The sequence below is a fragment of the Tamandua tetradactyla genome, chromosome 1, assembly GCF_023851605.1.
Source record: "Tamandua tetradactyla isolate mTamTet1 chromosome 1, mTamTet1.pri, whole genome shotgun sequence".
Taxonomy (NCBI): Eukaryota; Metazoa; Chordata; class Mammalia; order Pilosa; family Myrmecophagidae; genus Tamandua; species Tamandua tetradactyla.
Window position 1 is genome coordinate 77671816 of NC_135327.1, and position 24280 is coordinate 77696095.

The 24280-nt window shown below is 40.2% G+C and overlaps 1 protein-coding gene across 1 annotated transcript in view; it reads left to right on the forward strand.

Annotated features, from left to right (window-relative positions):
* Positions 1 to 24280, forward strand: part of EGFR (epidermal growth factor receptor) — a 212876-nt gene that overhangs the window by 127449 nt on the left and 61147 nt on the right. Inside the window, 8 exon segments of the mRNA XM_077119335.1 lie at positions 4621 to 4772; positions 6139 to 6322; positions 9597 to 9731; positions 14268 to 14336; positions 15214 to 15332; positions 17091 to 17232; positions 19130 to 19246; positions 24140 to 24266. Coding sequence (XP_076975450.1) covers positions 4621 to 4772; positions 6139 to 6322; positions 9597 to 9731; positions 14268 to 14336; positions 15214 to 15332; positions 17091 to 17232; positions 19130 to 19246; positions 24140 to 24266 — 1045 coding nt within the window.

A 24280-nucleotide genomic window follows, 5' to 3' on the forward strand; every position in this document is an offset into this window, starting at 1 on the left:
GGTAACCAACTGGAGATCATCCCAGAATGAAGCTATTACAGTCTTCACACTGATAGGAAGTGCCCGACGATGTCACTGGAAGCATGTTCTGCAGGCCCTCCTAGAAGGGGTCTCCCTGGGATCCTCAAGCATCAGTTAGCCCCCAAGAGTGTGGGACCGACAGAAAAATGCCTCCTAACTTTACTTGGTATATTTTGAAAAAATCGTAAGCTTGGTTTGGGATTCTTTTAATGGGTAGGAGAAAAATCACAGGGATGGAAATTGATTAGTTTCGGTGTTATTTTCCACAATTCAAAGATAAAAGGTGTGTTATTTTTAATTCTTCTGCTTGTTAACTTAACTGGAGTTACTTTAGTTTCCTTCTGTGTTGGGGCATGTTAAAGCTTGGCCTGTCTATTCAGTACCCTGTTACCCTGCCCATGGCCAATTATCAAATATTTGAGAGGACTTTTTGGGTATTCGATGTTTATTTCCAAGTTGCAATGGAGATTCTAATTCAATGCACAAGTATCTTCTGATGCCTACAAACTAAGAACTATTTATTGGGTAGGAAATCATGTATGATAAAATAAGAAGCCACTGATAAAAACACAGAGTTCTAGAAAATGCAGAAAATTTGCTTCACAATTAAAATTAAGCATTTCCCATTCTACAGAAACCTTTATTAAGCCCACAAACCCACCAGGAAGATTTAAATGCTACCATGTATTTACTTTTATTGTTTTTTCCCATTATTCTCTTTATGACTCACAATCATAGATTTTCTCCATGCCTATGATTACAGACTATTGTGTGGGTTAAATAACTTCATAGGCTGACTTGTACTGTAATCACAATTTACAACAATGTTCCTATGGCATAAATGTATTCTATGTTTCCCCAAACCAGATAAATATCCTAATTGATCTAGAAAAAAATTCAGGGATTTTCAATCCATTACCATTAAAGGTGAAAGTCTATCTGTGTAGTACATGTTTTCCAACAGCTGCACATCCAGCTATTCTGAACAATAAGATTAGTGAACTTCAGCTTCCTCACTCTTGGAGTGCTTTGTGTATGTAATGTTTCATTGTTCATCCTTTATTTCCGATGTTTAAAGCACATTCACAAGGTCATTGATCATGTGTAATGTAAAACTTTGAGAATCTTAACAGCTCGACATTATCAATTGTCCATTATTCAAAAAAATAAATTGTATTAAGACATCCACTTTTTGGCCTTGCTCAACACAAATTTTAAAATTTTCTCCTAGGCAATTTTTTACCATGAAGTAATACATGGTGTGTTAGTTTCCTTGGGCTGACATAGCAAATTACCACAAATTTAGTGACTTAAAACAACAGAAATCTATTCTTTCATTGGAGGCCAGAAGTCTCAGATCAAGGTGTCTGTAGGATTGGCTTCTTGTATAGACAATCCATCCCATGTCTTTCTCCTAGCATTTAGTGGCTGCCAGTCATCCTTGATGTTGTTGGTTTATAGATCACTGCCATCACCAGCTCCATCCTCACAGCACCTTCTCCTCTGTGTGTCTGTCTTTCTCTTCTGTCTGTCTAATTCCCCTTTGCCTCACTCTTATAAGACACCTGTCATTGGATGAAGGACCCACCCAGCTAATGCCAGGATGATCTCATCTCGAGATCTTTAAGTTAATTACTCTGCAAAGGTTCTGTCCCCAAATAAGGGCATGTTCATTATGATCTCAGCTATAGCAAAATGCACAGAAATAAAACAAGAAAATTCACCCAATTGACAACAATATTCACTTGTGAATAGTGATGGATATCTTTCTTTATAGTTTCTGCATTTTTCAAATTTTCTATAGTGACCATGTGCAGCCGGGTGGAATAGTGTCCCCCCACCCCCCGCAAAGATTTATCCACATCCGACAACATAGGACTTTGTAGGCTGCAGAAAGGAGTTTGTGCTTTATTCTACTCATTCGAGGAAACTTTCCATGGTTCAAGGCAAGGAGTGGAGTGGGATATGATTTATGCTTTAAAACAGGGCACTAGGTGGAAAATGGAGCAAGGATAGAAGGAAGGACAATGAGGAGGCTAAGGGGAGAAATTCATGAGTCTTTTTTTCTATACTATAAAGACTAAGCTAAAATGGCATGCTTTCTTTTGTTTTACTGACAAAAGTTACCTCCTTATTGATGTAACGATGAAGATTCTTTAGTTCAGCTGAGAGAAACTTAAGAGCTGATATCCTTGAACAATATATGTGAAAGCAACACCCCCACCATCTTTTTTTTTTTTTTCATCTCTCCATGTTTTAAAGAGACCTGCTCTGATTGTAAGTACTGTTCCACACCGCTCACTTGGCTGACAGGACTGGCAAAACCCATGCATACTTCTAGCTACTTAGACCACAGGCCATCAGTTAAAGTACAAGCACAAGGAGGGAAGGAGCTGTCAGCCAGGAGAACAGTTTTAGTTCCAAGGTGGGACATCTGAACGGTCATGCGTTATTGTCAAAACCCAGTGCCTGTAATTGTGGTTGTTAGGCAGAACCCCTTTCCCCATGATGTGACTACCCCCTAGCAAGTGTTCCAACTAGCTTCCCCCATCCATGATTTTCAGGAAACCCACGGAGCCCACCCCAGCCCACGCCCTCTTGCTCTCTGGCAGCTTGTGATCTTGAGATAAACTCCCCTTACCCAACATCTGCCCTCCTGCAGTTGCAACTCTGCATGACTACCGCAGCATTTAAATTTTGAACCTCACCAACGAAAAGCGACCAACACCCAGCTTAGACGTTCCAAGCCAACCAATGAGAACGTGCCAATTTCCCGCGTCCAAACTAAACAATGAAAATCCACCGCTTCCCTTTCCTTATTTACCGCCCACCATCCTATATAACCTGTACCCCTTCCCCTGCTCCAGGCTATCGCCAGTTTAGGCTTCAGCTGGACTGCGCATAACCTCGCAGTTGTTTCATCGAGTTTTGTTCTCTTCTCCTTCCTTCCAGTCGAAAACCCTATCAGTGGTGGTGTCTTTAAGGACCTTGGAATTGGAAAATCAGTGCAGCTTTATATGCATGTATGGCTGCCAACCGTGTACAACTGTTCCAATATGAGGTTGCAATCAAAGCATATCATGCCGCTGGGTAAAAGACCACAGATTCTGGGTCAATCCCTAGTTATGCTTGGAAGAATTATTAGAATCGTTCAGCCCCTAGAACAAGTTAATAAGGACTCCAGCTTGTCGACTTTCAAAGTTGCTAAGAGAGACTTTTCTCCTCCACCGAGTTTGAATGAGATGATATAGGGAAGCAGAGGGGAATCCCCAGAGAATTAAAGAGGATGTGAAGATTGCTTCATTTTCGATGTTTGTGTAAACGCTTTGGGCTGGTTATATGCCGTCTAAACATCTGCTTCGTTTCTGTGGCACCACCATGCAAGAGCAGAAGAGTTCATTGATGCTCTGTAGAACAATTCCCATGGGGAAGGAGTAGAGAAGCCTATAAAATAGAAAGAGTATTTAGAAGGAGTTTCTGAAGGAAGTACCTGCTTGTGGATTTTGATGTTATTCTCGTGTCCTACCACCCAATTACTTAGAATTGCAGTAGCTCCTTTGCAGACAAGGAATAACCTCCTGCCAGGGCTGAATCTAACCCAAAGCCAGAGGCCATTATTTCTTTGCTCTCATGATAATTTTGGCTCAAGGTATAGTCTTTTAACAAGCTCCCAGCTTCAAAAGCCCCAAACTTCTTTGTTTTGTTGTACTTGCCTAAACATGCATTTCAAAGAGCTCCAACTTTAATGTACTTCTCTCCTTTGCACTCTCCAAGTGCATTTCTGTAGTTAAGCTGGGACACCTAACAGAAATGTTTTCTTGGATTAAACTTGATATCTTGAAACATTAGGTATTTAAGTGTGCTAAGACTGTGTACTGGGAAGGGTGATGCCAAGCTATCATACCTACACCTATGCTGAGTGAATTAACATGGAATCCAAGCAACATTGGCCTCTCACTAACAAAGCATGTTTTTTACAATTTTGTGTTTCATTTTGCCAATTTTCTACACATTCCATAACCAGGCCTTTTGACTTATTCTTTAGTTATTTAAGAAGAGTATTTTTAGTTTCAAGCCATTTAGGGTTTTTAATGGACACTCTTGTCATTAACTTCATTTTTTACAACGTCATGTTCAGAAAAATATCCTCTAGCGACTGTTATATTTGTAAGTGTTCTTTAGACATGCAGTAACATGACAGGCTGTCTCTTTGTGAAGTTCATTATATAGTTATTAACTCAACCTTGCAATTATGATACTTAAATGTGCTGTGCTATTTCCACTTTGTCTACTGGAACTCTTATAAACTTATCTTGCCTTAATGATGTTCACAGAATTTTCATCAGTTTTCCTTTGAATATTTAACATTTTGTATATTGTTTATATAATTCCATGCGTTATAGGGATGCTAGCCCTTATTATGAATTGTACCTGTGTACAAATTTAAAATATATCTTTTACCACATTTTGCTTTGAAATGCCTTTTGGTCTTTAGTGCTTATAAAGTTACTGAAGTCTATTAATCTTGTTTTATTTTCACTTTTCTAGTTTATTCAGCATTTCATGTGTGTGTGTATATATCTGTTTTCTTTTATACAGTTTGCCAAGGCACGAGTAACAAGCTCACCCAGTTGGGCACTTTTGAAGACCACTTTCTGAGTCTCCAGAGGATGTTCAATAACTGTGAGGTGGTCCTTGGGAATTTGGAAATTACCTATGTACAAAGGAATTATGACCTTTCCTTCTTAAAGGTTAGTTCAATGAATTTGAATGTCCTACCCAAATATGATGGAAATAAATATAAGCAGAATTTAACTTCAAGTGTGCATGCTTTTGCTATAGCAATTGCAAGTTCTAGGAAGCTATAGTTGAGAGTTTTATGAGAAGGCTGTTTTACCAGCAAGTGCCAAGGTATAGATGGAAAAGAATATCAAAAAAAAACAAGCTAATCTGGCATTTTGATATCTTCATAGACACTGATAGTAATCTCTTAAGCATTGCTTCAGACAGTGGTCATACATACCAATCAAATGCAGGGCTCTCTGCCTGATGTGCACATCAGCACAGGGGTTTTAAAGAGAGAAAGAGTTTATTGCTAAGTACAAAGCAGGAGATCAAACAAGATGACCCATTGGCCCCAAATTCTGACTCTCTCAGTCTGAGTTCAGGATTTTCATGGATTCAAACAAGAGAAGATAAAGTTGTTACCATTACAATGTCAAGTATAAACAGGGCTAAGACTAGGCTAGTATAACCATTACAATAAGAAGTATAAACAAGGTTGAGAGGAAGCTAGAATAACCATCACAAAATATAAACAGGGCTGAGACTGGTTGTATTTCAGTAATTTCAGTTATTAACTTCTGACTATTCTATAATATGGAAAGAAAAAACATCTATATAATGATTCAGTAATTTCTCAGTTTTGGTGGTGTGCCAACAAAACTGGCTCTTGGGCAAAACAAGCCCTGATTTGTAGTGTTGGCCGATTTCCTTGGTGTAAGTTCTCCCACCATGGCTTTTGTCAAGCTACCAAAAGTTACAGTTCGCAACACTCCCAAATATTTAATATTGTTTCTAATGAGATGGTAGGAGGCAGTTCTGAAAGCTTCAGAGTTTGGTGGGAGTTGAATTTTGGATTTGCTTGAACTTCTTCTGCTCTTCTACTTTTTTGAAATAAGAAATTACAAATGATGATATTACAAAGTTATGTGATGATATTGTGAGCCATTGGTTGTATACTTTGGATGAACTGAATGGTGTATGAAGCTATCTCAATAAAAATATTTTAATAAAAGAGTATGCAAGAGAGATGCAAAATAATTGATAAAATTGTTCCATTTTCATCTGATGGTGTTGAACACCAAGTAAAATGAGAGTTGCAGCATCTCTAAATAATGCGCTTGGGTCTTTGTTAATACAACAAATTTTAAGAGGTTAAAGCTCAGAGATGATGTTATATCCCTTTGTCTCCTTTCACTCAGTTGTTACCATCTGCAGGCTTTGCATTTATAGAACACTCACATTAGGTGTGCTGGGGCTCTCTGGACCCATTTGGAGCTTGCATTCTTGAGTTCCTCAAAAGAGAAATAACCTATTCATGTTTTATCTCCTCAGACCATCCAGGAGGTTGCTGGCTATGTCCTTATTGCCCTCAACACAGTGGAGAGGATTCCTTTGGAAAATTTGCAGATTATTAGAGGAAATGTGCTCTATGAAAACACCTATGCCCTGGCGGTCTTATCCAACTATGGTGCAAATAAAACGGGACTGAGGGACCTGCCCATGCGAAACTTACAGGGTGAGGACATCCCTTGACATCCTCCTGAGGGGAGGGGAGAATGTAAATGCAGAGAGAGGCTCTAAGGGTGCTCAGCCCCCTTCTCCCTATGCATTTGCCACTTTCCTTAATCCCACCACAGAGAAGACTTCCGTTCATCAAATACACATGCATTGAGTGTGAGCTGCCTGTAAGATATAAGCAGGTCGAAGTAAGTCACGAAGAGGCTGAAGGATGATAGAATGGAAATGGGAGATTTAAGCCAGGAACCAGCTCTTCCGTGAACATACAGCAATCTCCAGAGAGTTAGTAAGAAACAGTAAAGGGTGGGCCATGGTGGCTCAGCAGGCAGAGTTCTTACCTACCATGCCAGAGACCTGGGTTCCATTCCTGGTGCCTGCCCATGCAAAAAAAAAAAAAAAAAGAAACAGTAAAGATCTTGGGGAAAAGAGAGAATGACCAGATGACCTAGCATGAGATGGAAAGTCTTCATGTATAGGAGAAAATAACTGTCAACCTTATTGCCTGGACTTTGGGATAAGGGACATACATTAAAAAGCAACCCACATTTAAGGAAGTTTCAAGAGTAGTGCTGAGATAAGAAGAGTAGGATTAGGCCAAGGGCAGGGAGTGAAAGTCTTACAGGAGAAGTTTGAATTCTCATGAGTAGGATACTGGTGAGTGTCCTTGTAAGAAGAAACTATGGAAGATGATAGAAAAGAGGGGAAGTTGATTTTTTTTAAATAAAATCTAGCAATTACTGTGCACTTGCCAGGTTTGGTGTCGAACATTTTAAACTTCATTTCTGGAACAGATGCTATACTCCACCATTTTATAGGTAAAGAAATGATGGCAAGGTCTCTCAAGATCCCAAAGAGAATTGTTAAAAAGGCCAAGGATGGCCCTCAAATCTCTGTCCCCAGTGTCCTCACCCTCCCCATGTGCCCTGCAGACCAGGCAAGGAGTGAGATTAAAGGAGAGCCTGCATGACAGAGGTGTTATGTATTTGGAAGTGATTGGATGCCAACTGGTGTGGCAGTGCTGAGATCTGACCCTTACCTCCAACGATGAGAGCAGAACCAGCCAGGCGCTTCGCTCTGGTTTGGCTCCTTGCTTCTGCCATTCTATAACACTTCCCAAAGAATTCCCACCCACCACTTTAAGTGCTCAGGACATGCGCTTACAGGTTAGCGTGGTTATGGGAGCACTAATTTGTGTTATACAGGCATTTTGTATAATGACCTGTTATATGCATGCAGTGTGTCTCTGTCTGCCTGTCTTGCCTCACAAGTGTATCACACTGGATAAGAGTGTGGACCCTGGAGCCAGACAGTCTGGGTTCCCTCCAGCACTGGCCCCATCACTTAACAGTGAACCCCAGAGCATGTGATGTAACCTCTCTATGTCTCAGGTTGCTCACCTTCAAAAATGTGGATAATAATGGTGTCATACCTCTTAGTGCTGTTGAGAAAATTAAGTGAATTGTTATAGGTAAAGCATCAGGAGCTATTTCTATTGTTGTTGCTATTATTACCTTCTTTTAACCAAAGTTGAGGTTGTAGGCATCCAGATTAATACGAGGCTGTTAATCCAGTGCCTATCCCGGAATAAGCATTCCTAAAATGTTGAAGGTAAAAATAACAATTGACCACCTCTTCTAAGTCCCTCAGGCAGTGGCTGCTGAGTGCTCGTCCTCTTGGCCAGCCCCCTTTATCTCCTCACAGTCGTGAGCTGTAGATGTTCTGTAAGGCCCCATCTTTGCAGCGTCCATCTTTAAAGTCTCTTGGCACCCTGGTCTGTTCTGTTAACTGTCCCGGCGCCTTGATATCCCGATTCTGCCTGCACTTCCAGTTCTGCCCTCTCACCAGCATTTCATCCCCTTGGCTCTGGCTCCCAAATGAATGTTTTCAATCAGTTGTCTTCTGTAGTCTCTGACTTTGCATTGTCTTCTCTGTCTGGCATCCAGAGTCTCACGGTTTAGCCTTTTCTGTCCTCCCAGCCTTGCACCTGCTCTCTCTTTATTCCCCACCATCCACTGAATAAACCTGTCCTCTCGTTCGCCCACTGTGCCTTTGCTTTGGGTCTTCTGTCTGCCTGCAGTGCCCTCACCTCTATTCCTCTAAAACATGTGACTGTTAATGTTCCGGGAAATCTCATTTCTTTCCATCAGCATAATGGGTCTCTTTTTTTCCGTTGGTGCTTTGTACATATAGTGTACATAATCCCTGCATGTAGTATTTTGGGCGTTATCTACTCTATCTAAGATTGATTTTTGTCATATTTAAATTACAGATAGTCATTTGATAATTATGCAGATTAGTTAAGATATCAGTTAGCACAGTACCCAGCCCATGCAAGGGCCTGTCCTATTGTCCTGTTGTCCTCCCATGTGCATATATGGTCTTTGTGAACAAGGTGATGTCTGTCCTCATCCCTCCCTACTTCTCTCTCCCCACCCCCGCCCTACTGCTGTGCAAGCTATAGTCTAATTTGCTTTTGTAGACCCCACAGCACTTGCTAAAATGCTTTGTACATATGATTTGTTCAATAAATGTTTTTATTCAACTTCGCCAATGCACTACTCTCCTCTTGCTCAGGCTTGACTCTTTATCATCCCTGATTTTCTCATGTCCTATCAATTCTTCCTTTGAAATAACTGTAGTGTATTTTATGTCCCTTGTTTTCATTCCGCCACTCTATACCATCTCCACATCTACTCCTAATGAGTGGCTAGCAAAGCTCTCATCCCTGCTGTCTCTTCTTCATACTTACAGATTCTTCTTGCCCAATAGCACGCTCCGTACCTTTTCTTCAATGAAAATCCTCCAAAGATCCCTTGCAGTATGTTAGGTTAAGGTTCACCACCTTATTCTGGCATTCAGAGTCTACAGCACTTCTGTTTGCTGCCACCTGTCCTTCTCTACCTGCCCTTTCCCTCCATGGCATCACTCTAGTCCAGCCTACTTACTGTTCACTATGAATCACCAACTTATTGTCAACTCCCTTCTTTCCACAATACCGTTTATATCGTGCCTGCTACCTAGACCAGTCTCTTCCCTCCCTCTTGTGTTTCCAGATTCCAGTCATTCTTCAACACCCCATTCAAAGAACATCCTAACTTCCCCGTGACAACATCATCAACAGATTTCTCATAGCATAACCATGGGGGCCATCCTTTACACACTACACCTATTTATAAAATGTAAAGACATGTGTACATTCTTCATAATAGCTTAGAGAAAATGGAAAGTTGTGTCTACCTACTTTCCTTACTGTGGGTTCCTCCTTCATGCAGAAATCCTACTTGGTGCTGTGAGATTCAGCAACAACCCTGTCCTCTGCAGCGTGGAGACCATCGAGTGGCGCGACATTGTCCACACTGAGTTTCTAAGCAATATGTCAACAGACTTTCAGAGCAATCTGGCCAGTTGTAAGTATTCCACTTACTCTCTCTCTCTCTCTCTCTCTCTGCCTCTGGTCCCCTTACTGGCACAGAACTGAATAAGGAGGTAGAATGAAAGAAGGGATGTTTGAATCTTTTCTAGGGCATAATCCTCTAAAACACAAATAGATCATAAATTGTCTGCTCACTAGAAAAGCATTTATTTAAGAGAAGAAGAAAAGTCTGTTTTACATGGTGGAAATTAGCGTGGTTTACAGGCAGCTATGAACTGGGATGGACATTGAGAAGAATCTGGTGCTTTCAGGGCAGGGAGAATTGTAGCCTGTTAGTCCTGGGCACCTGGGGGCATTTTCCTTCTTACTTTGTGAAGATCCGCCAAACTTGTCTGTGTTTGTGAAGTTGTGACAGGCCCCCAAAGTAGCCCCCAAAGCTTCCTGAAACCTGGGACTGAACTCTGCCCTCCTGGTGGTGTAGACACTTCCATGCAGAGACCCACGCAGAAGGGGATTCAGGGGCCAGAAGGAAGCCCTGTCCCTCGTCCCTGCGGACAGCGCTCTGGAAAGCAGACTAGGTGGTAGGTCAGTTTCAAAGGCCTGGCCTGGTTGCAAACGCTGTGTGGGAAACACTTGCTAACTCTTATCAAGCTCCCTTATCCTGGGTCTCCACAGTCTTACAATCCTTTAAAATAACCATTTGCTGTTTCTCTGTTTCCTTACATCAGTGGGTCACATATTTGGTTTTTGGTCTTAAAGAATTTGGAGCTAGCATGGATTTTCAAAATGGTCCATTAGAGCCCCATTGTTTTGTGTTATTCTACCAGACACCCAGCCTGACACATATTGTGTTTGCAAGAAACTGAGGGCTTTATTTTAGAATATCAGATTTTGTATTATCAATAAGATCAAGGTTAGCATTTCCTCAACTATCTTTTGAATAATGAGGAGATTAAACTGTGGGTGTTTACAATTAGACAACAAAACATAATAACACTCACTGAGAGACTTTGAGGCTAATGCAGGTTTTCTATAAATCAGATGAGGCAATCCCAAAATATCTCATCTAAAACACTGAATATCGCCACAACCATGGGAAAGACCCACCAAACAAATGTTGGAAAAGAAAAACACTGGACAGGCTCATGCAATAACAATAATTAAATATTAAACCTATAAACTATAGAGTATAGTTCTGGTTTAAGAAAAGAGAAGCAGAGCAGCCTAGCTCATCCAAACTACATAAAGAACTGACATTTCAAATGAATACAGGAAGAAGACATTACTCAATAAATTGTTCTGGAATTATTCAACTATTAGGGAAAAATCAAAGTGACCAAACTATAAGATTTTTTTAAGGAATTAGGGGTATCAGGTTAGTCGTATTGGAAAGTACAAAATCACCATCCACCTGACACATGCATATTCCCTGTTACTTCCATGACCAGTGATGAGCTTAGAAACCCACCATCTGGACTTGTGCTCTGCAGCCCACACAGTACTTCTGAGTAGCTTATATCATTTAACAAAAAACCCCCATGAGATAATGTAAGTGTTTTATCAACATGGGATCTGAGATTAAGGAAGGTTACACAATGTGCCCCAACACATTGTGCTGCCTGTAAGACACACAGTGCAGCGCCCAGACTGTGAGGAAACTGTTTCTGAGGAAAGAAGGGACATTCTTATCCATGTAAATGGGGAAATTCCCAGGACCATATAGACAAGATGCCTGCCCAAAAAGGATCAGGTGGGAGGCACCTGTGCTTTGGCCTGAAGCTATTTTCTAAATTCTTTGTGTGGTTATGCCCTGAAGGAGAGCACTTACACAGGTCAGTCTGCAAAAGCTGGGGAAAATGTTTCCTTCTTTTTCTTTTCTTTTTGTTTGGATTAGCTCCTGAAGTTCAAGCTAACCATCACTAGCTGGTTTCAATCTTAAGGACCAGATCCCTTAGAGCCTAAACTCTAGCAAATGTCTAGGTTTCAACAAAAGGTCACCAAACATACAAAGAAACAGGAAGCAATGACCCCAGCAAAGGAGAAGATTAAAGCATTAGGAACCATCAGTGAAGAGGACAGGACCAGACCAGGGATGTTCCAGCAAAGGTTTTAAAAATTGGTCCTAAATATACTTGAAAAGTTAAAAGAAAATGATAGCTGAATACAAGAAAATATCAATAGAGAGATGAAAGTTATAAGAAGAAACCAAACAGAGCTGAAAACCACAATAACAGAAATTAAAAATCCTTCAGAGGCATTCAACAATAGGTTGGAGCTGGCAGAAGAAAGAATTAGGGAACATGAAAAAAGACAATTGGAATCACCCAGTCTGAGGAGCAGAAGGAAGAAAGGTGAACAGAGCCTGGGGGGCCTGGGGAACCCATCAAGTGTGTCGATATACACATGGCGATAATGTCCCAAAGAGAAAAAAGAGAGAAAGGGGCAGAAAGAGTATTCAAGGAAATAATGGCTGAAAACTTCCCAATATTAGTGAAAGACATGAGTATACACATTCAAGCCACTCCAAACAGGTAAACCCAATGGACCCATGCCAGGGAATATTCTATCCACACTGTGGAATACCAGAGATAACAAGGGAATTCTGAAAACTGCAAGAGAGAAGCAATATTTCATGTACAAGAGAGCCTTAATAAGATTTAAGTGCCGACCATGAATTCTCTATCCAGCAAAACTGTAATTTAAAAATGAAGGAGGAATATAAGACATTTCCAGATAAACAAAAGCTGAGGGAGTTTATCACCACTAGACTGCCATAAAAGAGATGCTAAAAAGAGTTCTGCAGCTTGAATGGACAGGATAATAGACAATACATCAAAGCCACATGAAAAAATAAAGATCTCCAATGAGGCTAACAACAGCGGTAAATGAAAATGCCTGTACTGTTGTATTTTTAGTTTGTGATTCCACTTTTTATTTCCTCCAGGATCTAAAAAACAAATGCTAAAATGTAATGAGAAATCAGTGGTTTAGGACTCATAGTAGTATATAAACTGCAATTAGGGGAAAAAACTACATAAAATTGGGGTGACAGGAAAGTATATGAATATAGTTTATATATACTAATGAACTTAAGTTGGCATCAATGGAAACAAGATTGTTAGAGATTTAGGAAGTTAAATTTAAATCTCATAGTAACTAAAGATAATATCAGAGATTATGCAAACTTGCAGAGATAGAAATTAAGGATACACCTTGTCAGGGGTGGGAGGCAGTGGCTATGGGGAGTTCATGCAAAACAGATGTAGTGGTTCATTGTGGGAGATGGCAAAGTTCAAGTAATAGAAGGTGGCAAAGGCACGATAACATTGTAAATGTGATTAATCCCACCAAATGGTATGCTTAGGAGTGGTTGAGGTGGGAAAGTATACATTGTATATCCTCACAATTAAGAAAAGAAAAAAAAGAACTAAAGAGAAAATGGCAATTAAAGGCAATACCTGATCCTGGGAGGAATCTAATATGAGAGGAGAAGAGCCTCACAAAGACATTATTGGGAACATATGAAGAAAATGGAATACAGACTGTAAGCTTTATATCCGTGTTAAGTTTCTTGAACTCAATAACTGCACTTGAGGTTGTTATCTAAGGTAAGTAAACATCCTTATTCCTAGGAAATGTGCATGGCAGTACTATGATGAATTCAGCCTATGTTCAAGTGTTCAGAAAATGGATTGGTAAATAGGCAGACAACAGACAGGTAGATGGATAGATAGTGGAGTGATAGACTGATGGATAGATAGAATGATATACACATGTGGCAAACTGTTGAAACTGATAGATCTGGATATCTAGGGGGACAGGGGTATTTTGGAGTTTTCTGTGTAGTGTCTTAATTATTTTTGTAACTGTCCTTTGAGCATATTTCAGAATAAAAAAGTTTAAAAAACTTTGTAGCTGTAACTTGTAATTTATCAACTATAAAACTCACAAATATTACTTGATCAATTATGAATAATTCTATACAGTAGCTTGTAAATCAATAACTGAAATTTTAGATAATTAACTAAATCAATATCATTAGCATTTTCACTTTGATTTGGAGTCCAGAAATTTTCCTTTGCAAGAACCAAGATCAGACAATGATACAACATCAGACCCCAACTATGCTAGGATGAGTAACCACCCAGATAACCTGAGACTGATTTGTAATGGGTGCACACCAGAAGATTCAACCAGATTAAAGGCACTTGTGATTTTTGTGGAAGACACTGGAAAATTCACCATCCCCTGCAATTTAGAAATCCAGAATCTTGAGTTCATTTGCAATCCCAGATTGCGTGGCTTGTGATAAATCAATAATTACTCTCTGCCTCAGTTTCCACAGCCGGGATGTAAATAACAGCAGTAAACGTTCATAATTTTTTTTTCCTTAAAGGTCTTTTCAATAATCCTACACAGTAACTAACCAACCAACTGAGAATGAGACATTTGAAAACTCTTCCTCATTTCTAGAATGTTAATCTGTACAGACACTTGGGAATGCTGTTGTCAGTTTCTCCTCATTAGTTTCCTTTCACTGAGAGATAAATTTCACTATTTTATGTTTTAGGCCAAAAGTGTGATCCAAGCTGTCCCAATGGAAGCTGCTGGGGTGCAGGAGAGGAAAACTGCCAAAAACGTAAGTCAGTGAGTAAAATTTCAAATCAACGTGTGGCTGTCCCTCCCCTTGTTACTTAGGTGATTGGCTTTGTTTTCCCTTTGAAGACTCCAAAAATTATTCTTGATTATAGGACAGATGTTAATAGTTATGTGAATGACAGTCTTGCAAATCTCACTGCATGCGGTTAATCCAGTGAGGGTTATTTTTGGCACTTCTGGCTGTCATAACTAAGTGAAAGTCAGCCACCAGTCATTGTCTTCTGAGCAATATACTTAGCAGATTTTCCAGGGAATGGAAGGTTTGTCTTTGTTTACATGAGTCACCAGACTTCTTATTTTCTTTCCCTACTTCCCACCTACATAGTAGCATGGACATATTTAACAAGGGATTTTCCGGCTAAAAGACGCTTCGGGATGGAAAGGTTAATTTACATCTGCCTGATTGTCTGGCTCCAGTTTTTCAGTGTCCAAAGAACCTGGGGACAAAGACTCCTAAAAACTGTCTGCTCTTACTTTTAATTGTGACATTGCTGTTATGTGCTTTTATTTAAACGTGCTTCCTGGCAGAAACTTTTCTTATTTGTAGTGCTTTCCATTTTACTCAAAAACTCCACTGTAACCAATATTCGATCATTCAGACCAACACTTGAACCTGTCCGTTTTCCTAAGTGGCTAAATAGAAAGGGAAAAAGGTGCAATGAGGAGAGGCAAAGACTATGTTTCTGAAATCTTTCTGAACCTTGAATGTTGGGGAATGTTAATGAGTTGCAGCATACTGCATCCATCCTTTTTAGCACTTTTTCATCTACTTTCTGCAAGTGGCATCCGACCCTAGGAATGGTCCTTCCCTCCTCCACTCACTCTTGAGCTCACGGGGAATCTCTGCTCTTTTTCAGTGACCCAAACCATCTGTGCCCAGCAGTGTTCAAAGCGCTGCCGGGGTAGGTCCCCCAGCGATTGCTGCCACAACCAGTGTGCGGCCGGCTGCACTGGCCCCCGGGAGAGTGACTGCCTGGTAAGACGAGCACGTAGGCTGCACTACCCTCCACTACACCCCTAAAAATATGATGGGGGTAGCTCTCTGGCCCCTGGGATAAGTCTCAAGGGCTTGCAGTGGGAGAAATCAGTTAACTGCCATTTGTAGCAGCAGACATAGATATTGAACTTTGCCAGGTGACAGAGTATATTTTATAATACCGCCTCCATGACTGACTGTGTGACCTTGGGCCAATTGTATAACCCCTCTGTGTCTCAGTTTCCTCCTCTCATAATTGGGAATAATAGAGTATTTTTTATGAGATCAAAATGACATAATGCATGTGATATCCAAGGAGCTGGGCAAAAAGAAGCGCCAAGTACATGTTATTTGTCATTAATGTTTATTATTGGATCACCACCAGCACCATCATTGTTGTCATCACAGTTTTTATTGTTTTGCTTATTTCACATTACAGGCCTATAGAGTTGATACTGTAAAGTCCCCCAAAGTGTAGATGGAGATGTTAGTCAAGAGACCAATTCAGAACCAACAGATGGATGGTGGCTTGGCCGAAACTACCTGTGGCTCTTCTGTTGCTTAGCCCCTTGCTCTTTCCACTACCCTTTATGCATCCCCTGAACTTGGAGGACCCACTTTTGTCCTTATTGCAGGAAGGTCTGGCACATAGCCTCACTGCCGCTACGAGGCTTGGGCATGGCATGTAAATTACTCTTAGCTCTCAAACCTCCTGGAAATCCTGGGAGCCCCAGGGCTACTGGATATGAACCTTGGACTTGGCATCAGATCCTAGGGGTGCCCCCAAGTGCAGTGAGGCACTGGCTCCAAAGGGAGGCTCACCCTCAGATGTAACCCACTGGACCCATATGGCTTAGCACACAGGAAGCCTCTCAGTCCTAAAACCAATGCAGACTGGTTTCAGAGAGGGGAAGATTTTTAATTTCCAGGGCCTGGACCCTGCCCAGCAGTGGATTCTGACTGATCAGTTGGAGTAGATTCTAATGTGCAGCACGGAAAGAGATTGTGCATGAGATTCTTAGGAAAAGCCTCCACTGCTTTCCATCCACATCTTTCATCATTGAGGTTTCTTGCAGTTTGTCAATAAATTCTCAAATGCATCCTCAGATGTTCTTTACAAGGGGACCCCAATATAAATTGAGTTTAAAAATAAGTTTACTCCGTAGTTAACTACTGGAAAGTGTGAACTTAACAATTTTGTAAATTAGTAACGAAGAAATAAGCATTTTCTCTGATCATAAATTGTCATTGATAAGACAGTATGTTTAAAAAAAAAAACAACCATACTTTTAGAGAAAGGTCCTTTTGACTCCACTGAAAGAACATGCCTAGACTTTACCACTCTAATTGAACACCTGAATATTAAGAATCATGGGTTACATGAATATGCAAACTCATAGAGATGGAGAGTAGATTATAGGAATGGGGGTGGGAGGAGGGGGCTTGGGGTGGTGAATTGGGAGTTCATGCCTAATGGGTGCAGAGTTTCTGTTTGGGGTGATGGACAAGTGTGGATGACGGATGGCCGTGATGATAGCACAACATCATGACAATAATTAACACCACTCAACCATGTACTTGAAAGTGGTTAAAATGGGAAATGTTATGTTATACATATGGTACCACAATAGCAATGTTAAATTTAAAAAAGGTCATTTTGTGAACTTTAGAAAGGAATAACCAGGGACACTATGTGCCATTTGTTCTGAGCACCCAGCATCCTTGCCTGGTTTGACCTAGCCTTCCTTCTCACAACAGGCCTGCCGCAAGTTCCGAGATGAAGCTACGTGCAAGGACACCTGCCCGCCCCTCATGCTCTACAACCCCACCACGTACCAGATGGATGTGAACCCAGAGGGCAAATACAGCTTTGGTGCCACATGTGTGAAGAAATGCCCACGTGAGTTCATTGCATGCAAAATCTTCTGATTTATCAGGCATCAGTTTCCTCTTTTTTCTCCTCCTGGAACCCTGGAGGGTTCTTGTCTTTTGTGCCGATAGGTGGGTGGAGTTGCCTCGAGGCAGGGCAGGTAGGAGAATCACCACCCAGGGTGCTGAGGTGAGCCGTCAGGTAAGGTGCCTGAGGTTCTGAGCCCAGAGCCATTTCATTATCAAGGCTGGTTCTCTGCTGGTTGTGGCCAGGCTGCCTTCCAGAAAAAAGATACCTGTTGCTCCATCCCCTATAGCTCAGGTCCACCTGCCGTCGGACAGGACGTTCATTTTGTCTGGTTGGCATCAAGTCAGGGTCCATTGGGTTATCGTACTCTTTCACTCTTGGACTAAGCATTTATTTAACAGGATGCTAAATTCGAGAGGCTGTCAGAAGATATTTTAAATGCTAAAGAAGCATTTAAAATTCTGGTGGAAGTTGTTTCTCTTAGGGATATTGCAGAGTTTTTTGGTTCCTTGATATTTTTTATTGCTTGGGTTTAAGTTTTGTTTGTTTGTCTTTGCATTCTAGTGGTGGCTATAGAGTTTACAGAAATGGTGACATGAATGAATTCCTAGTAGAGAAAATGCAGAATTAGCTAATGCAAGAGCTGTAGAAAAGTAAATTCTCAATTTCTAGTAGGTGAGATTAACTAAAAAAAAAAAATTTAATGAGCAATTATGAGGGGAAGATTTGCCCTACCAGATTTGTGTATGTGAAAAAATTTTAATTCTGTACAGTAAAAATAATCAGTTGGCACAAGGATGAGGCAAATACATGTGGCAAAGTAAGATAAAGAAAAATTCACCACAGTTATGACAAAGGTATAATAGGGCTTAATAGAAACAGTTCAAAAATCCATGGGAAAACAAAAGGACCTAATAGAGCTCTTAATAAAAAGCAAAAACCACAAATTCACACTAGAAAAATTTTATAACTTTTGTCTTTGAGGATTTCGAGAAAATCAAAATGAACACACAGACATCTAAAAACAAAAGTAGAAATTAATATTAATGCAAATAAATTACTTTAAGGATGAACAAGGGAGGATAAAGGACTGAATTATCTGGCTGTGATGCCAAACCAACTGGCCCTCCCACTAACCAGTGGAACGAATTATTATCTACTGAAAGGGAACTTATCGGCTGTGAGAATTCAATGTAAGCTCAAATATAGCAGCCACACTGGAAGACTATAGTCTTAGTTGAAGTTCACATACTTTTTTTTTTTAATTTAAGAAAATAGACAGTATACTTAGAACTACCAAAAATGGATATCTTTTAAAAAATGGGTATCTTAGTTAGCTTATTCATAGGCATATTAAAAAGTATATCTACGGCGGGCCACGGTGGCTCAGCAGGTAAGAATGCTTACCTGCCATGCCCGAGGACCCGGGTTCGATTCCCGGTGCCTGCCCGTGTAAAAAAAAAAAAAAAAAAGTATATCTAACTAATCATCATAAAACCTGTTTATATAATAAGAAGCTCACATACTTTTTAATAAATATTCAAGCTTTAGCTATCAGTTTGAAAGTTTGAACCTATAGGAAACGTGAACTACAAAGAGGTGCTTTAAGCTAGTGAGAACACACAAAATGTACTCCTCAGCACATCTATCCCTGCCTGTGAGGAAATATCTTTATTTCTCCATAGTACAGTCTCAAATGTTATTAAACTCTTGACCTAGATTCCATTTATTCCCTTTCTGTTTGCCATTTTTTTCATTCTCAGTCCTTAAAGTAAGAAGCAAAACAAGGGATGATGGGCCCTTTCATCAACTCTTTATTGTAGGACATGAGAGCATCTGTGTGGGGCCCAAGAACACCTGGTGCCATTTTCACCACCTCCTTTCACTGTCTCTTCCTCAGATAACTATGTGGTGACAGATCACGGCTCGTGTGTCCGCTCCTGTGGGCCTGACAGCTACGAGGTGGAGGAAGACGGCGTCCGCAAATGTAAAAAGTGTGAAGGGCCTTGTCGCAAAGGTAGGACGCACAGGACATGGACAAATCTTTCTCTCTGATAATGAATCTGGTTTATTTGCCCACCTCCAGTTTCCCTCAGCATCACTCTTAGAGGAGATTTAAGTAAATCTCAGATGCTTGTTCTTTTCTCTATATTGTACCCTGAGCTTGGATATCCTCGATGCTAATTTCTACCTACCTGTCTTTTATTTTATCTTTTCTTTTGAAAAATTTTAACCAACTGCATAGGTTTGCTAAAGCTGTCAGAATGTGATATACCAGAAATGGAGCAGCTTTTAAAAGAGCAGCTTATTAAGTTGCAAGTTTACAGCTCCAAGGCCATGAAAACGTCCGTATTAAGGCATTAACAAGATGTTACCTCCACTCAAGAAAGACTGATGCCATCCAGAATGCCTCTGCCAGCTGGGAAGGCATGTGGTTGGCATCTGCTCATCCTTGGTCCTGGTGCCACTGCTTCCAGCCTCTGTTTCCTGTGGGGGCTCCTCACGTGGCTTCCCTGGGGCTGAGTTTCATCTCTTGGCTTCCCTTGGTTCTCTCCAAGTTCTGGCCTGCTTGGCATCTCATGGGAAGGCACATGGCGACATCTGTAGGCTCTGCATCTCCAATTGTCAGAGTCTTGTGTTGGCTCTGTCAGCTCTGTCACTCCTGCTGTCCAAACGATAGCATCTGAGTTTTCTCCAAAATGCTTCCCCTTTTAAAGAACTCTAGTAAACTAGTCAAAACCCATCTTGAATGGGTTGAATCACATCTCCATCTAATCAAAAGGCCACATTCACAATTGAATGTGTCACATCTCCATGGAAACAATCCAATCAGAGTTTCCCACCCTAAACAATAGGTCTGACCCCAACAAGATTGGATCAGGATTAAAGCATGGCTTTTGTGGGGTACGTAATAGTTTCAAATGGGCACACCAAGAAAGATTGCAAGAACAGTACAATGAATACCTATATACCCTTTGTATAAATTCACTGATTATTAATATTTTGCCACCTGCTTTCACTTGGTCCATATTGTGTTTATATATTGGTGTATATGTATATGTGTACATATGTGTGTATCTATGTATGTTCATCATAGATATTATATTGCTTTGTTCCTAAATATGTCAGCATGCAATTTCTACAATCTGGGAGAGATCTCTTACATAACCAAGGACAATTTCACACCTGTGATATATATTGATTCAGCACTATTTTCTAATATTCAGCATAATTCTAATTTCCTGATAAGTCATTTATGATTGCTTTTTTTTTTTCAGCCAAAAACCAATCAAAGATCATGGCTACTTTAAATCAAGAATAATCTTTCAACTGCCCTTCCCTGTTTTTGTTTTTTTAATCTTTCTTTTTGAAGAGTCCATGCCATTTGCTTCTCAGGATGTCCCTCAATCTGGCTTTGTCTATTATATATCCTCATGATTAGATTCAGGTTTAAATTTTGGGCAGGGTCACTGCATAGATGATGCTGTTTTCATATTTTTGTAACCCATCAAATTATGCCATTACTGGTGATGATAAATTTGATAACTCAATTAAGGTAGTCTGCCAGACTTCTTGGTGGTTATAAAATAGTGATTTATTACTGCTACTATTTCTTTTTTTTTTTTCTTACATTTTTTACTGTGAAATATAGCACACATACAAAAAAATAATAAATTTCAAAATATATTGTAGTAAATAGTTATAAATAGATTTCAGAGTTTGGTATGGGTTACAGTTCCATAGTTTCATGTTTTTCCTTCTAGCTGCTCCAAGACACTGGAGACTGAAAGAAATATCAATATAATGATTCAACAGTCATCCTCATTTGTTAAATCCTATCTTCCCTCTTATAACTCCTCCTTTTCTTTTGATCCTTCTCCCACTTTTTAGGGGTATTTGAGTTATGCCCCTTCTAACTTCTTGTTGGAAAAGGATGTCAATAATATGGGATAGGGGGATGGAACTAGTTGATGTTCTTGGAAAGGCTGGCCCCTTTGAATTTTAGGACTTATCTAGCCTGGGAAACTTCTGGAGGTTGTAGGTTTCCAGAAAGTGCATGAAACTTTTTTAGGATCTCAGATGACACCCTAGGTGTTCTTTAGGGTTATCAGGAATGGTTTTGGTTGGGGGTTGGCAAACCCTGTTAATTAGCAACATCTAGCTGAAGCTACCATAGTAGTAACCTGCAGAATAGTTTCTCAACTGTATTTGAACTCTCTGCCACTGATACCTTAGTTTGTTACATTTCTTTTCCCCCTTTTGGTTAGGAAAGCAATGTCAATCCTACGATGCCAGGTCTTTTGGTTTTTTCCCACTATTTTGCACTTATAAACAATGCCTCAGTAAACAACTGCTTCTTGGATATCCATTTAAAATACTGCCTTTTCCACAAAGCCTTCCATAGATTTCAATTGCAATTCCTTGCTCTCTCCTTTGAACTTCCATGGACATATTCATGTGCACCATATCATGGGCAGACACGCCATAGTGTTTCCAGTCACTGAATCCTCACTCTTCTGTGACATCTTTGTGATTGTGATACCCATTTTACAGTGAATTACAAACAATATAACTCACTTGCCCAAGTTCCAACAGCAAGGATTGGTAGAATCGATATTTGAGGCTAGTGAAATCTCAGTCCCAGGTTAAACCCATGAACTTCCTGCTGGCAGGGTCTATAGCTTTATGATTTTGTAAGCCCCATGGGACAGCTGGGACCTTGCCCTAACTTTGACATCAGGAAACCTCTTAGAAAAGGAGACATGGAAGAAGGAAAATAAGAATTTGGGGCAGGGTCTAGCATAGAGAAGGTAAAAAGAGACAGGTTAAGCTATTGAAGCAAGAGACACAGAGAGAAAGAGGCTGTTTGCATTTTTAAGCCTCCTAATTTGGAAAAGAAAATGTGAGCTTAGAGATTGGTTACATAATTATTAAAGAAAGCTAAATCTAGTTATTCACATATTCTATCCTCAATTTTATTCACAAGTGATGACTTCACAATCTTTCGGTTCTTTAAGTTCTCCTTCATTTTAGAGTTTGGATGTAAGTTCAAGTTTTCAAAATGAATAAAAGAAAACAAATTTTTAAAAGGTGTAGCTTGTGTTTTATGTAATAAGTTGCAAAGAGTGTTATAGGCCAAAACTGGTGCTCAAGTGGATTGATAATATGGGATATTTTTTGTTTTTTGTTTAATTTGGGGTTAAATTTTTTTTTTAATTCCCCTACAATTATCATGCTCTTTTTTTCTACCTGTCCCCAATTCATGTCCTGGTAGTCTTGGGCAACTTAAATCCCTCAGGATATAAGGCAGTTGCCCTGGGTAAAGGAGGTGGCTTTGGGCTTTATCTGAAAATTCAGGAATTAGAGAAACTCCACTGTAGCCATTGCACACAAGCAAGGAGAGAGAGACAGAGAGAGAAGCAGAGCGAGAATGAATATTACCTAAAGATTAGACTCTTTGGCAATCTCAACATGGAATTCTCTTATCTACCTGGGATTAAATAGAAACTTTCTCCAAATGCGAGATGTCTGCCACTGTGCTCATCTTGCTGAAACCGTCTCATTCTTCACTGTCATTCAGATCCTTTGACTCCTAAACAAGCGCGGTTATTGAGTAACACAACCCATAGTGTGGATTAGTTTCTGCAGTCTAGAAAAGTTTGAATGAACCATTCACGGCAGGCCTCACCAGAGCAAGTGATCAGAACCAGCCATGGGGGCACGGCAGGATACGCGTGAAACCCAGAAACAGCTGGTAGGACCAGGTCCTGGCAGCCAGGAAGTCAGCATCAGGGGGTTTCCTTGCTAGCCTCAAGTGTACCCTAACAGAGAGTGGCACACAGAGAGAGGTGGTGGAAAACCATGACCCCAGGAAGTCACAGGAAGAAAGAAAAGGACCCCATCCCAAAGAGAAGAGAATAATGAGTAGCTTGCAGTCTGCAGTAGGGATACAATTAGATGTTCAATGATTTCACTTTGAATAAGATAAAGTCCAGAAAGTACTAAAGATTGCCATGTGAGTTCCAAACAGGGAGAGCTGCAACAGATGGATGGGCTTTATGGTGGAAATGGCATTCGAGATGGCGACTCAAGAGAGGACATAAATTCATAAGTGGACTCAGGGCATGTATGTGGAAAGGGATGTAGCAACAGTCCACAGACAAAAGCATTTGGCTTAAGGAAACATGGTGAGAGAGAAGCCTTTTAACTCTCTGATAAAAGTTATTACTGTATTCCCTTTGATGTGATATTAGACAGCCATTAAAAATCATGTTTGGCAACAGTTGTAATGATATGGCAAATGTTCGCAGCATAATGAGTGAGAAAAACAATATGCCAACTTATAGATCTAGTGTGATATAGTCATAGAGAATAACCGGGAAGAAAATTTCTAAAATATTAATTTGGGTAGAGGGACTGCTGGTCATTTTTTTCCCTCTTTTTTCAACATTTTTTTAAAAGGACATCTCTTACTTTTTTAATCATTAAAATAGAAGATAAAGCTGCAAAATCAGGTTGGGGCACTGGAAAGGCATTGAAGGTTTATCAGAGGAGTACACTGATTTAAGCCGTGCTCGGGCATTACCAACAGCAGTATATGGATTTTGCTGTCATGGAAAGAAACTAGAGGAACCGAGAATAGATAAGAGCAATTAAATTATAATTCAAGAATGAAATAGTAAGGAGGAGAATGCAGTCCCAGGAAGAAAAATGATGGCATTCCCTCTCACCAAAGCCTGCTGCAGTTCCAGAGATGCTTGTGGAATGGTTGAAGGAATGAGTGAATGGTGACAGCAGGTGGTAGTTCTCACTGCTTGAATTCTCTTCTTGCACCCCTCTGCCTGTTGAATCCTAGTTATTCTTAATGCAACAAACGTGAGTGGAATAAACATCTCTCTTTTCTTAACAGTTTGTAATGGAATTGGAATTGGTGAATTTAAAGACACACTTTCCATAAATGCTACAAATATTAAACACTTCAAAAACTGCACCTCCATCAGTGGGGATCTTCATATCCTGCCAGTAGCATTTAGGGGGTAAGTAACAGGTT